The following is a 15,242-nucleotide window of genomic DNA, read 5'->3' as shown; positions in this document are numbered from 1 at the left end:
AATCAAGAGCATTTGATTAGCAGCACCTGGCTGCTACTTCGCCTCTTCGTACCTATGGAAGCAGTAAGGGTGTACTTAGTTTTTCACACATGGCTTCTCCATTTTGGCTTTATTTCTGTAAAATAAATGATGACACAGTGTAATATGTCATGTGTTGTTCATCTGAGGTTGTATTTACCTAATTTTAAGACCTGCTAAGGACCAGATGATTTTTATTATGTCCTGATACGTAAAATCATACAACTTCCTTTTTCACATGACTGTATGTCTTCTCTCTCTCCGACAGTAGTCCTAACAAGAGGTATGGTGAGGCAAACTGCCTAAAGCCATGGATTTGGGGTGCCACAAAGGCTATCAGAGTGCGAGACTGGCCAGTAAATCTAACTCATAGCACAAATTGTCCAGGAAGTTGTGTAGCAAGCTCTTGAGTTGCTCTATCTCATTTCATTTCACTTACCACCAAGGAACTTCCCAAGTGATTGTAGTCGTTTTACTACATGAGAAAGGTGCCATTTAGATTCTGCCCTTTCCTCTCTGCATGTAACAGGATTTCTTAAATGTATGCACAAAAGAGCTACTTCATATGTAATTACTGGATTGAGTAAAATAGATTCAAAACAGGTTGGGAAACGGAAGTATTTAATAGCAAAAGCCTTCTCCCTCAAAACTACTTCCCTAAGCTGCATATGGCAAGCTGCTTCTTACCAGCCAAGAGATATAACTGTTATGTAAAGTGGGCAGAGGTAATTTTCGATACAGTATTAACAATAATTGATAGTGTTATCAGAGTTGATAATACTAGAGCAGGGATAGGCCTGGTGCCCTCCAGATGGTTTAGGACTACTCCCGTAAGCCCAAGTAAGCATGGCCAGTGCTCAGGACTTGTATGAGTTGTAGGCCAAAACATTGGACCTATGTGGGTCTCCCTGTATTGGAAGGCCAATGGGATATATCTTTTTGAGTGTTGAACTTGGACCGAGGAGACCTGGGCTCAATTCTCCATTTAGCCATGAAGCTCACTGGGTAAGTGCTTGTGGTGGGGGTGACCATGTATGCTGTTCTAAGCTCCTTGGAGGAAGGGTTGGGGAAAAAGCTGGTATTCATGGTTGTTTAGTACCTTTTGGCAAGAAAATCGGAGATCTCAAAGGAACATTTTGTGCAAAGACGGGCATGATAAAGGACAAAGAAGGCAGGGACCTAACAGAAGCAGATGAGATTAAGAGGTGGAAAGAATACACAGAACTATACAGGAAAGATCTGAATGTCCCTGATAGCCATGTTAGTGCGCTCACTGAACTTGAGCCGGACATCCTCGAGAGTGAAGTCAAGTGGGCCTTAGGAAGCATTACTAACAACAAAGCTAGCGGAGATGACAGCATTCCAGCTGAGCTATTTAAAATCCTAAAAGATGCTGCTGCTAAAGTGCTGCACTCAATATGTCAACAGTGGCCACAAGACTGGAAAAGGTCAGTTTACATTCCAATTCCAAAGAAGGGCAATGCCAAAGAGTGTTCAAACTACCGCACAATTGCGCTCATTTCACATGCCAGCAAGGTGATGCTCAAAATCCTACAAGCTAGGCTTCAGCAGTATGTGAACTGAGAACTACCGGAAGTACAAGCTGGGTTTCGAAGAGGCAGAGGAACTAGAGATCAAATCGCCAACATTCGCTGCATCATGGAGAAAGCAAGAGAATTCCAGAAAAACGTCTATTTCTGCTTCATTGACTATGCTAAAGCCTTTGATTGTGTGGATCACAACAAACTCTGGCAAATTCTTAAAGTGATGGGAGTATCAGACCACCTTACCTGTCTCCTGAGAAACCTGTACAAGGGTCAAGAAGCAACAGTAAGAACTGGACATGGAACAACTGATTGGTTCAAAATTGGGAAAGGAGTACGACAAGGCTGCATATTGTTGCCCTGCTTATTTAATTTATATGCAGAGTACATCATGAGAAACGCCAGCTTGGATGAATTACAGGTCGGAATTAAGATTGCTGGGAGAATTATCAACAACCTCAGATACGCAGACGATACCACCCTAATGGCAGAAAGCAAAGCGGATCTAAAGAGCCTCTTGTTGAGGGTGAAAGGGGAGAGTGCAAAAACTGGTTTGAAACTCAACATTAAAAAAACGAAGATCATGGCATGTGGCCCCATCACTTCCTGGCATATAGAAGGGGAAGAAATGGAAGCAGTGACAGATTTTATGTTCTTGGGCTCCAAGATCACCGCAGGCGGTGGCTGCAGCCATGAAATTAAAAGACGCTTGCTCCTTGGGAGGAAAGCCATGGCAAACCTAGACAGCAGAGTAAGAAGCAGAGACATCACCTTGCCGACAAAGATTCGTATAATCAAAGCTATGGTTTTCCCAGTAGCAATGTATGGCTGTGAGAGCTGGACAATAAGGAAAGTTGAGTGCCAAAGAATTGATGCTTTCGAACTGTGGTGCTGGAGAAGACTCTTACGAGTCCCCTGGCCTGCAAGGAGGTCAAATCAGTCAATCCTAAAGGAAATCAACCCTGAGTGCTCATTGGAAGGCCAGATACTGAAGCTGAAGCTCAAATATTTTGTCCACCTAATGCGAAGAGAAAAGTCACTGGAAAAGACCCTGCCCTGATGCTGGGAAAGATTGAAGGCAAAAGGAGAAGGGGATGGCAGAGGATGAGATGGCTAGATAGCATCACCAATGCAATGAATATGAACTTGAGCACACTTCGGGAGAGAGCGGAGGACAGGAAGGCCTGGCGTGCTATGGTCCATGGGGTCACGAAGAGTCGGACACAACTTAACAACAAACATTATTTGCAAAAGGGATCTTCTCTCTTTCTGATCCTGCGACTGAATATTTATTAAAAGGACAATAGTGAAAGTGGCAGCCTCTTAAATTAAAAAAAATTAAAGGTGAGGATCACAGATTGTACAAGACAGGGGCAACATTTGAAACTTGGATGTTACTTTCAAAAACCTTGGCTCCAATGGACACACCCTCCCAGCAGCATAGCCATTCTAAAATTTCCAGAGATCTCACAATCCAACCCCTTAAATGCACAATAGGGAATGCATTGCCCCCAAGGTACACCTGCCTAGCCTCTAATTGTTGTCATAATAGGGTTTTTGTGTGAGACTGTCTACCAGCTTGCCCACTTAAACACATGTCCCAAGACATTCTGAACTCTTGGTGAAGAAGGAGCAACACCCAATACACCAGGGATGGGGAATGTGTGGCCCTCCAGATGTTGCTGGACTGCAACTCATCATTGGCTATGCTGGCTAGGGCTGATGGAAGTTGAAGTCCAACATCTGGAGGTCCACACATTCCCCACATCTACACTACAAATTAAATAATGGCACTCATTACAGAATTCCAACAAAGGTGAGGATTGACATCAACTGCCTGTCCAAGCTACTCTGCAGGTATTATCACTTCCATTCCAATCAAGACATGACATTCTCTTCCCTGGTCCTTGTGATGTCCAAGGCAGAAAGCCAACCCTACAGACCTAGCCCTGAACTGAAGAGTACCCAACCCTGACAAGTGACAGTACTACCTGGGTTTTTCCTTAAAGTTTAAAAATGCAGAGTAAATGACAAGTTCAGTGTCCCACAGAACTTTTCCCCACTACCTACCAAGCTAGTAATCTTGAGGCCCATCTTCCCAAAGCGCCCATCCATGACTTGTTTGATAAATGAAAGGGGAAATACACTTCAGCCACATCTGAGGGTGTACCACAAGGAGGGTGGGATTCAACTTGTGCCCAACAAGGGTTATCTCATGTGGCTTTCATCCTAGAAATAACATTTCAAAGCCGGCTTCTAGTTGAAGGCTATTTTAATTTTACAGATTCTCTTTCTCATAGTTATTGAAATAGGCTTTATGGTTAGATGTCTACAAAAATACCAGTTTTTCAGGAAATACAGAAAAGAGGGAATATATATATAGTAAAAACAAGATCTGACATTTCATTATATTCTTAAAAACATTTCAGCCTATTTACAGATGTATTAAAAAATCAAATATTCAGGAATCTTGGTCAAATGAAGTTATGCCCATTGCAAGGATTTCAAATTAATCTCTTGATTACAAAATTTATAAAATTCGTAGTCTTGTTATTTGAGAAAAAGTATACATAATTCTAAAGACTACCTCTGAAACAAAAGACATGCAACTGTATTTTGGGATGAATTTCTAATTTTAAAAACTCTGGAACCGAGCATTCAACTGCAGGATGAAAGCTGACTATGGAAAGACATAATTAGAAGAAAGGGATTCAGTATTTTGAAGAGCCTTGTAAACTAAACTTGATTACTTATATAGAGGGTTTCCTCAAATTCTTCATTCCCTTTTGTTAGATCATAATGCACACAGCCCTTTCAAAACAGCCAAGCGCTTTTTCAAATAGTAAGACACCTTTAATGGTATATTTCTATGTCAGACTCCTGGCCAATGTGATTTTTTTACAGAGTTTTTGTAGCTCAATAAAATTAAGCAAATAACAACTGGGATGGGAGGTAGAGGGTAAAGGAAACAAATAAAAATGTGCTGTAATTCTATATTTTTGTGGAGCTTCTTGCATACTGCTAGTGTCATTGCACACAATGAAGGAAAATCAGCAGCTTGAACTATCTTGGCAGAAATACACAGCATAATTTGTTTAATAGACTTAAGCAACTGTTGCATCCTGACACAGTTGCATCAGAATCTGATCTCTGAAGCAGAGGGACTGGTTAGATTTTAACCAAGCATGTAGATGCTAGGTTCCTTTCCAAATCCTAAGGCACTGAATGAACACTGTAAAGCATGGAAGAGATGAGAGCTTACAAAATGAAGTTAAATATGGGACAAGAGAACATGTATAACAAAAGATACTGTTTTCTCCGTCATACTGTTCAGAACAGGAGTGGGCTGGCTAGGGCTGATGGGAGTTGTAGGCCAAAACAGCTGGAGGGCCACACGTTGCCCACTCCTGGTTTAGGACCTACATTCTCAAGCTCTCCTTTGCTTTGTGACAGTATGAAGCAAAGAAAATGTTAAGCATGCATATTCACTGAAGGTGGAACTACATATTAAAACAGTTCTGTGATTCTTTTGAGACTCTAATATGATGCAGACAGTAGGAGTGTAAGCATCTGGCCTGGGATTTTCTGTGAAAACAGCATTAGGGGAAAAGGGTTCAGATGTCCTTCTGTCCCTGGGCTGGGTTTTCCACTTCAAATTGCAGTCTCAGCAGCTACAGTGTAGATAACCAAAAAGTTACAAAAAGAATTTTGAAACTACCCATTACGTGGAGTTCTGGTATAGCCAACATACACATAGGTGAAGAGAGGGAGGGGCTTAATGAATATTACATGACGTTTTTCTATGTGGGTAAACTGGAGCTGATTATTTTCTTCACTTATGCAAAAGATTGCCTCTCACTAGCTAGCTCAACCCCAGTGATAGAAGATGGAAGCTTCTAACAGGAGTAAACCAGAACAAGGAGTAGGAAGTCTTAATATTTTCTGTTGGGATAGCAAGAACAGAAATTTACATTCCTTAATACAATTATACAAAATTCATTAGTATAATTAAGTGAAATGCAGCAATTTACAGATTTCATATAACAAATGACTGACCTATTTGGGGAACACATATGCTTCACAAGTTCTCAAAAAAACCTTATTTACAATAATCATAGGAAACAACCATTAATATTTTTTTCCTAGATGGAAAATTTCATTACTTTACATATTTACAGAAAGAAACTGTGTACAAAAATATAAATTGTTCAATTGTATGAAATCCCTTCACATTCAGTAGCTTAAAAGTGAAGAGGTTCCCCAAACTATTCAATTAAGAGACATTATATTAGAGAAAAATACAACATCTAGCTCAAATGCTTTAGTTTGAGCTCCTAAATTCATAATGTGATAAGATATATGTATACAAACCATTTACATTCCTGAATATTTTTTTGAAATGCTAAAAACATTTAAAATTGTTTAAAAAGGATGTGTCCTGTCATTGTCAGAAAAGGGGAAGGAGCACTATGGCACCTTTCCTGCCATTAACAAACTGCTCTGGAGTTTGGGCTGGGCAGTTAGTACTCTCACTCCATTAAGATTCTGTCATGCTAGAAAGAGCTCAGTTCTGTCCTATTTCTTCTTCCCAGAGCAAATTGTGTGAAAAATATCGAATATATTTTATTAAAGATCTTCACCCTGTTTCACAATGGCTCTACAGAAATATCAGACAAACTGGGCACCTGCATAATTTATTTATCTGGCTAGTCTCTTAGTTTGATTTGTTGTCATCTGGTACCAAGCTGAAACATCTAACCCCATAAATTACATGCACACTTGTTATAATAAATGCACATGCAACATAGGAAGCTAGGTGCTGGAGGTGGACTAGATTAACTCTGAGAGTCTCTGGAAATTCAAAAATAAATAACCAAAAAGCATTTGAAGGTAAAGCCACAATACTATTTTGATTTTGTAGCTGCAGGTGCTAATGTGAGCATTGCTTTCGGGTCCTGACTTGGACTAGTTACTGGCTGGGCAGTTTTCATATCTTTTGCAGCAATAGGTGCCAATGAAGGCATCATCTTGTTATTCTGCCCTTCGGAATCTAATGGAAAATTAGAAGCTTTTAACCCAAGTGGTGCCAATTTGGGCATGGGCCTCCATGACATGTCAGTGTTGCCAGCTTCTAGGTGAGTTTTCATCTGCAGAATGGGAGGTGACACACTTCTTGTCTTTACCAGAGATTCCACGATGTTCCCACTTCCACCGCTATTTACTGTGGAAAAATCAGGATTTGGGGCCTTTAATTCAGAGCCTAGCATGATTTTCAAAGCATCAGATTCAGATGAAAGCTCTCCTGAGTTCCTGCTTCCATCAGGAAGATCATCATCATCCAAATGAAGCAGGAGAGGAGTTATGGAATCACTATTCTCTCGAACTATAGAAAGGTCCTTAAGGCTCCCACCCATTGCACCAAACTGAAAGGGAGAGCCACCTGCAGTAGTGGATTCCCGGCGACTTTCCATATCTCCTAGAGAAAAGCCAGAGCTTAGGGAGTTGGGAAGCTCTGATATGTCTGAGGCATCATCATTCAACTGCTGATTGAGAAATGCAATTTCATTTAGAAGTGAGGTGAGAGTTTCATCTGTGTCATCATTCTCTTCTATGTCCATTAAGTTATTTCCATCCAGTGCTGGTTCATGGATTGCAGAAGCTACTTTCTGTAGTTCCATTTCTAATCCAGAGTCTTTGGGTTCATTAACCTGCACCTTTTGAAATGAAGAATCCTTTGACTTTTGACAGTCAACTCCCTTGTCCATCAGTTTTGCTCTTGCCTGGCTTCCAGCTAATTCTTCAATATAGAATTTTGTTGAAAAGGTTTCTAGGGATCCCTTTAAACTGGAGACATTTACAATTTGTGGAAAACTATTTTTCCCTCCAATAAAATCTTGTGGTGTTCCAGTGGCATTTCTCTCTTTTCCGGAAGAAGTTTCAGCTTTTTCTTCAGACTGATTGGTTGTTTCCTGAGATACCACTGGCAAGGAAGGCTCAGATGTCTGGGAATCAGCATCTACAGTTACATAAGGATTCTTATCTACAACCAGGTTTAAATTTGTTTCTCCTTCTGTAGCTAGTGATGTCACATTTACTATCCTTGGCATCATAAATGAGTCTTCATTTTCTGTAAGCCCAAATAAAGAAAAGTCTGTTAGAACACTGGTGACAGGAACTAGATTGTTCCCTTGCGTCTACACTGCTTCTCCAAATTATAGCCACTAATCACCTCAACAGATCACCAGCAAAACTGACAGAAGAGAAAATGGCAAAGAATAATTTCTTATCCCAAGCAGTCCTACAAATACAGGGTATGATAGGTTAGATCCAGGCTACGTTTGTTGAATTTCACTGAAGTCAGTGAGACAAGTTAGTCATGACTTTAAGTCCTATTGATTTCAGTCAGAACTAAGAGCAACCAATTTAGTCTGGATTCATCCCAAAGTCTTTTCTCATTTTGCTAATCACCATCAGAAAAGAGGTTCTGTAGGTTAAATTCACACAGGGCTGGCCCCTTCCAAGAGGTGGGTGAAGCTCCAGCCTCAAGCAATGGATCCTGCCCTGAGAACTGCATGCCTTGCTCAGTGCTCCAGAAAGCCATGCCAGCCACTCTCCCTGCTGCAGCAAGAGCGGCTGCTACAGATCTCTGGAGTTCCAACTGCCCTGCCTTGAGCACCCCTCAGAGTGCAGGATTAGGCACAGACTCTCTGGGAAGCTGCAGCAGCCGCTCAGAAGAATGGCCAGCGAAGCTCTCCAGAGAGCCTGGCCCAAATGCCTCACCATGAGGAGTCCCTCCTTGGAGTGAGACATCGGAGGAGAGGAGGCCGTGGAGATCACCTGTGCTGCCATGCCACAGGCAGTCTCCAGGGCCACCTCCTCACCAATGCCTTGCTCTGAGAAAGGACCCCTCACAATAAGTGGAGGACAGGACTGTGGCATGGCAGCATGGTGGGGGGGCAGTGGTGGTCGCTGCCGCTACCATCGTCCGGGGGGGGGGGGGGCGGAGGAGGAGGAGGAAGGGGCAGATGAGCACTGCCACAGTTGTCTCAGCCAGCTAGAAGAGAGGGCAGGGGGAAGGGGGGTGGCAGCTGCTGCCATGGCCACTATCACCATCATGGGGGCGGCGGGTAGGGATGAGCGGGTATGCGTGGGCTGCTGCTATCGTCCCAGCTGGGGTGGGGAGGAAGAGAGGGCAGTGGTACGAACTCTTACATCAGGCAGCAGGAAGTCTTGTGCCGGCCCTGTTCTCACATTAGTTGTGCACATGATTAATCCCAAGTTTTTCCTAAAGTCACACATTAATAAACACTTTTATTTACTGAATAGGCTACTTTCCCTCTTGCACTGAAAACCATAGCTGAAGTGCCTAATGGGTCATCTAGGCCAACTTCCTGCCTTGACATAACATATTCTATAGCTAAAGGACCTTAAGGAAGTACTAACTTTTCCCTGAAGGGAGGATATCTGGCTGCTTTTCTAGTTATCTTGATCAACTGGTGAACAGCTGCTGTAATTAGGAAAATTCCCATTAACGTTTAATTTATGAACATATGAGGCTCCTTTATAGGAAGTCAGACCATTCTATGACTTTATATGAAGTCAGACTATCAAGGCTGGTACTATCTACTCTCTAGCAGGAATTCCCTAAAGTTTCACACAGGTGTCTTCCCAGACCTGATGATCACTGTAACTGAAGATGACAGGGACGGAACCTGAGATTTTCTTCATGCAAACCTGATGCTCTGACACAGAGCCATGGCCTACTGTAGCTTTAGCCCACTGCTTCTCTATAAACAAGGGAGATAACTAATTGTTAACCTCACCTCTGTCTAGCATCATTTTAAATATATGAAAATTACCAAAGTAATGGCTCTTCTAAGCTAGAACATCTGCACGTTCACAGATTTAAGAACGCAAGTTCAGACTGAAGGCTAAGCAAGTTCAGCATTCTTTCTCTCAAACAGTATCCAAATTCACCTGGGAATAGGGATGTACGAATCCCACCTACCAGTCCGCTGCCGGGGTCTGCTGGGGGGGGGGGAGAGGCGATCCGTCCCGTCCCCCTCCGGAATCCTCCCCAGCCTGCTCTGCAGGCTGCTGCGGCCACCATTTGCGTGCCTCCCTTTTGCCGTGATAGGCTACATAAGTATTTAAATACTTAAGTAGCCTGATGCCAGGGTGGAAACTGAGCCCATAGAGCCCCAGAGCAGTTCTGATTCTGAGGAGGAACAGCAACCTGTGGGAGAGGAGCTTGCTCATCTTTCACAAGCACAGCAGCTGGCAGAGATTCTTCCTGCCAGCATTCCTGGGATAGGTAGTGACCCTGGCAGCGACAAAGCGCTGGAGGGGGGCTTGCTGGGCACTCGGTGCAGACGCAGGGAGTGACAGGAGGAGGGCACCGAAAGGAGGTGTAGCGCCCGTTTGGCGTGCAAACAACGGTCGCGTCCCGAGGACCCAAGGGAAAGAGGGAGGATCTCTCCCTAGCACGTAAGTTCAGGGTCTTCCCGTGATTCTCCTTCAAACGGGGACCAACTGCCTTACCTGGAGCTTAGGCTATCCAGCTAACTTTCCCCAGTGCTATTCCTTGCTTTGGCGCTAGCAACTAGTATTCTGAAAGAGTCATAATGGAATAAAGCCTTGGAAAGAATCCTCGTCGTCTGAGTCCCGAGTTGGCTATTGGAGGAGACTGCAAGAGGCAGCTAGGGCGCTCCTGACAGCTTCGTCCCCATTCCTCTTTTTTTTTTCCTCTCTGCTCCTACTGCCTTTGGAGGCTGCTATTGACCTGGCAGTGCGAGCTCTTGCACAAGAGAACCAGGCCCTTTGTGATCAAGTGGCTCAACTGACGACTGCCGTACAGCGTTTGCAAGCTGCGATTCAACCCCCACCACCTCCGATTCCCCTCACCACAAGTGCCCAGTGGCTCTGCCAGAGAAGTTTTCTGGTGAGAAAGGACTTTTTCAGATTTTCCGTGCCCAATCGGAGCTGTACATGTGCCTACGACCTGAGGATTTCCTGACAGAAGAGGTTTGTGTGGGCTTCATTATTAACCTACTTTCAGGCGTGGCAGCTAAATGGGCTTCGGGACTTCTCGCTAATGACCCCCTGCTCAGGGACGATCAAGGTTTCATGACAGCGATGGCCAGATTTTTCGGTGACCCCCTGCGCATGCAGACGGCTTCTCGGGAGATTCGCCACCTCAGGCAGGGCAAGGACTCAGTTTCCAGCTATGCGACAACTTTTCACTTGCTGATGCAGGATTTACAGTGGAATGATGCTGCGCTGGTGGCTGTTTTTGGATGGTTTCAATGATGAGATCTGGGATGAATTGGCACGCACGCCTAGCCCACCTACTTTGGAGGACCTCATTGAGACCTGCCTCCAGATAGATAGTTGGCTGGAGGGGCGCCGGGGGCCGAGATTTCCCTCCTCCCATTCCCCCACGTTTCCTGGCCCCTGCCCCACCCCTGCGGTGGGGGTGGAGGAGACCCCGATGCAGCTGGGAGCTACCTGAGCCCCGCTGCTGCCGGAGGAACTAGAGCGGCGGCGCGTGGAGCACCAATGCTTTCGGTGGGGAAAGCTGAGACATTTCGCCAAAACCTGCCGCGCCAGAGCCGCAGCCCCACTGCCTCCTCCTCCTCAGGCCTGACTAGGCTGCCCCCCAAGCCTGTTGGGGGTCTCCAGTGTGAGGGTCAGTTCCCCACCAGGTGGGTGCCTTCTGCAACCCCCCCCCCTCCCATCTGCTATTGTCAGTTCACCTACGCTCCTCCCAGTGGGGTGGGATGGAGGCCCTAGCTTTAGTGGACTCTGGGGCTACGACCAGTTTCATGGATGAAATGTTCGCTCACTTCCACAAGATTCCTACCCTGCCTCTTCCTGCCCCCTTGGCAGTGGAGACCATCTATGGATGTCCTCTTTCTTCAGGCACGGTGACCTGGAGTCCCATGTTGAGCAGTTTCAGTTTCACTTGGCCAAGGTTCCCCGATACCCAATTGTGCTGGGTGTTTCCTGGCTCTCTAAGCATAATCCTCAGATTTCTTGGGGGCTTCAGCAAGTGGAGTTTGCGTCTCCCTACTGCCGGGAGCATTACCTCCTGACCAAGGCGTCAGTCCCAGTCCAGGCCTTAACCCTTTTCTCCCCCTCCTCACCTGCTTCTGGCAGTTCTTCAGCTACTGTGATCCTCCCAGAGAAGAATGCCGCTTTTCGGGATGTTTTTGACAATGAGGCTGACCAGCTCCCCCCTCACCGCCCTTTTGACTGTGCCATTAACCTCATTCCTGGGGCGACCATCCCCGCTGGCTGGCTGTATTCGATAATGGAGCTGGAACTTTGAGCTCTGCGGGGGGTTTTGGACACAAACCTCAGACGTGGCTTCATTCGCCCCTCCTCTTCCCCCGCCTGTACCCCTACCATCTTTGTGCACAAAAAATCGGGAGAACTCCGCCCGGTGCATGACTTTCAAGTGCATGACTTTCAAGCATTGTATTCGGTCTCGATCCCTAACAAGTACTCCCTCATACCGGAGATGCTGGAGCACCTGGGGCAAGCCAAGATTTTCACAAAGTTGGACCTGCATGGCGCCTACAATCTGATTCGCATCCGGGAGGGGGATGAGTGGAAGACCTGTTTCGGCACCCGGTATGGAGCGTATGAATACCTAGTGATGCTGTTTGGGCTCGCCTGTGCCCCCCCACCCACATTTTCGCGTTTTATGAATGCCATCTTCTGGGACTATTTGGACACTTTCCTCATTGTGTATCTCGATGATTTACTTATATTTTCTGAGGACCCCCACGCCCATCAGCACCATGTCTCCACCGTCCTCCAGTGCCTCCGCGAGCACCATCTTTATGCCAAGCTGGAGAAATGTGCATTTGACCTAGCCTCTTTGGACTATCTCGGCTACATTATCTCAGCTGACGGTAACAGGATGGATCCTGCAAAGGTCCAGGCTGTCCTCTCCTGGCAGGCTCCATCCACCAAGAAGGACTTGCAACGTTTTCTGGGGTTTGCTAATTTTTACAGAAAGTTCCTACCCAGCTTTGCTCGGCTGACATCTCCTCTCAAGGACCTCCTTAAGGGCAGGAAATCTCCTTTTCATTGGACGGCATCTGCTCAACAGGCTTTTGAGGAACTTAAGAAGCTTTTTAGTTCTGGGCTGATCCTGTTACAACCCGACCCAAGGAAGCCTTTTGCAGTGCAAACTGATGCCTCTGACTTTGCAGTGGGGGCAGTGCTTTTTCAGCCAGATCGGGCGGGCGGCGGGTTGCAACCCTGCGCCTACCACTCCAGGAAGCTGAACATGTCTGAGAGGAATTATACCATCTGGGAGAAGAAACTGTTGGCCATCAAGTCCACTTTGGAGTCCTGGCGTCATCTTCTGGAGGGCGCACAGCACCCAGTCCAAGTTAGAACCGACGATCGCAACCTGGAACATCTTCAGACAGCCCGTGCCTTAAACCAGCAGCAGATTAGGTGGTTGCTTTTTTCCCCCTGGTTCCACCTTAAAATTTGCCATGTGAAGGCCTCCGACTACCTACAAGCAGATGCTCTTTCTTGTAAGCCTGACATCCAGCCAGGGGGTGAGAGAAATCCCCTCCCCTCTGATTCTCCCCTCCCAGAGCCTGGCGGCAGCTGCACTACAAGCTCCTTCACTCTGAACAGGCTCAGGATGCTTTTGTCCGCACTAAAGTGGAGGAATTGGGGCTAGCCTTTGGCCCTCCCCACTCTACCCCCTTCTCTTTGCAAGGTCTATGTGCCTTCTAGACCCCTCCGTGAGAAGGTCCTCCATCAGTGCCACGACTCCCCCACCGCTGGGCATTTTGGCTTCGCCAAGATCCTGCACGGAGTGACGTGGGATTTTTGGTGGCCTCATGTGTGTCGGGAAGTCAAGACCTATGTCGCCTCCTGCCCAACCTGCCAGTGGGCGAAGGCCCCCTCAGGCAAGCCCACAGGCTTGCTTCACCCCCTGCCTACCCCCTAAGGACCTTGGAAACTGCTCTCCCTTGACTTCATCACTGACTTGCCTCACTCACACGGTAAGACCACTATTCTAGTGGTGGTGGATTTGTTTTTTAAGACGGCCCATTTCATCCCCTGCTCTGGGCTGCCCACACCCAGGGAGACGGCGGAGCATTTTTTGGTGCATGTTTTCCGGCTCCACGGATGGTCCGAGGGTCTCATTTCGGATAGGGGGGTCCAATTCACTACCCATTTCTGGAGGGAGATACTTGGGCTTCTCCATGTGATGCTCTGTCTTTCCTCCGCCCACCATCCACAGACAGACGGTCAGACCGAGCGCACCAATGAGACTCTGGAGCAATATTTGCGCTGTTATGTCAATTACCAGTAAGATGACTGGTTTTCCTTGCTGCCTCTCGCGGAATGTGCTTATAACAATGCCTGCCATGCTTCCACCCGCCAAATTCAATTTTTTGCCAATTTTGGTTACCACCCCAAGGCTTTCCCGTCCACCCTAGCTCCCTCTTCGGTGCCGGCAGCCCATGACTTTTTAGAGGAGTTGCGAACGGTACACCACCTCTTACGGGACTCCCTCGAGCAAGCTAAGGCAGCCTACAAGGCCTCTGCAGACCGGCGGCACCAGCCAGGTCCGCCTCTGCAACTGGGGGACTGGGTTTGCTTGTCCACCCAATACCTCCCCTCTCACTCGCCCGCAAAGAAGCTTGCGCCTCGCCGCACGGGGCCTTTCCAGATTACGGCCCAGATTAACCCTGTTGCTTTTCGCCTGGCTCTCCCCCCCTCCATGAAGTTCCATCCTGTTTTTCATCGGCCCTTGCTGTCCCCCCAGTTTCTGGCGACCCTCATCATTCAGCCGGCTCCCCCCAGCCGCCAGTGCTGGTGGAGGGGAAGGAAGAGTTTGAGGTCGCGGAGATTCTGGACTCCCACCTTTCTCGTGGCCGCCTGCAATATCTGGTGGACTGGAAGGGGTATGGGCCAGATGAGCGATCCTGGGAACCTGTGGAAAACGTGCATGCTCCGTTGCTGCTGAGGTGTTTCCACCAGCTGTACCCCCACAAACCCGGGGCCCCAGGGGAGGAGCATGAGGGGGGGCCTCATGAGAGCGGGGATGATGTCAGGGTGGAAACTGAGCCCATAGAGCCCCAGAGTAGTTCTGATTCTGAGGAAAAACAGCAATCCATGGGAGAAGAGCTCGCCATCTCTCACAAGCACAGCAGCTGGCAGAGATTCCTCCTGCCAGCATTCCTGGGATAGATAGTGACCCTGCCACTGGCAACGAGACAGCGCTGGAGGGGGGCTTGCTGGACGCTCAGCGCAGACGTAGGGAGCAACGACAGATGGAGGGCGCCGAAAGGAGGCGCTCCACTCGTTTGGTGCTCAAACAACGGTCGCATCCCGAGGACCCAAGGGAAAGAGGGAGGATCTCTCCCTAGCACATAAGTTCAGAGTCTTCGCATGGTTCTCCTTCAAACGGGGACCAACTGCCTTACCTGGAGCTTAGGCTACTCTGCTATCTTTCCCCAGTGCTGTTCCTTGCTTAGTCCCTAGTGATTAGTATCTGAAAGAGATACTGATCTCTTTCCTTGGAAAATTCTTTCCTTGGAAAGAATTCCTCGTCGTCTGTGTCCTGAGTTGGCTATTGGAGGGGACTGCAAGAGGCAGCTAGGGTGCTCCTGACACCTATCACGGCAAAAGGCAGGCATG

At 47.1% G+C, this 15,242-nt stretch overlaps 1 protein-coding gene across 12 annotated transcripts in view; it reads right to left on the bottom strand.

Moving 5' to 3' along the window:
* Positions 1-2,621: 2,621 nt before the first annotated feature.
* The window catches only part of LOC146357376 (MAX gene-associated protein-like), a 92,250-nt gene continuing 79,629 nt past the window's right edge, over positions 2,622-15,242 (bottom strand). For 11 of the 12 annotated variants that reach the window (XM_084846230.1, XM_084846241.1, XM_084846200.1 and 8 more), the window contains one exon: positions 2,627-7,689. In XM_084846230.1, coding sequence (XP_084702356.1) covers positions 6,467-7,689 — 1,223 coding nt within the window. In that variant the 3' untranslated portion in view covers positions 2,627-6,466. Of the gene's footprint in view, positions 7,690-15,242 lie in introns of all 12 variants that reach the window. The other variant, XM_084846262.1, reaches the window with a different exon arrangement.

Source organism: Heloderma suspectum, chromosome 1, assembly GCF_057233095.1.
Source record: "Heloderma suspectum isolate Gila_16-S chromosome 1, 16-S_ref, whole genome shotgun sequence".
Classification (NCBI taxonomy): domain Eukaryota; kingdom Metazoa; phylum Chordata; class Lepidosauria; order Squamata; family Helodermatidae; genus Heloderma; species Heloderma suspectum.
Note: the sequence above shows the minus strand (reverse complement) of the source record. Positions and strands in the feature narration are given on the sequence as shown.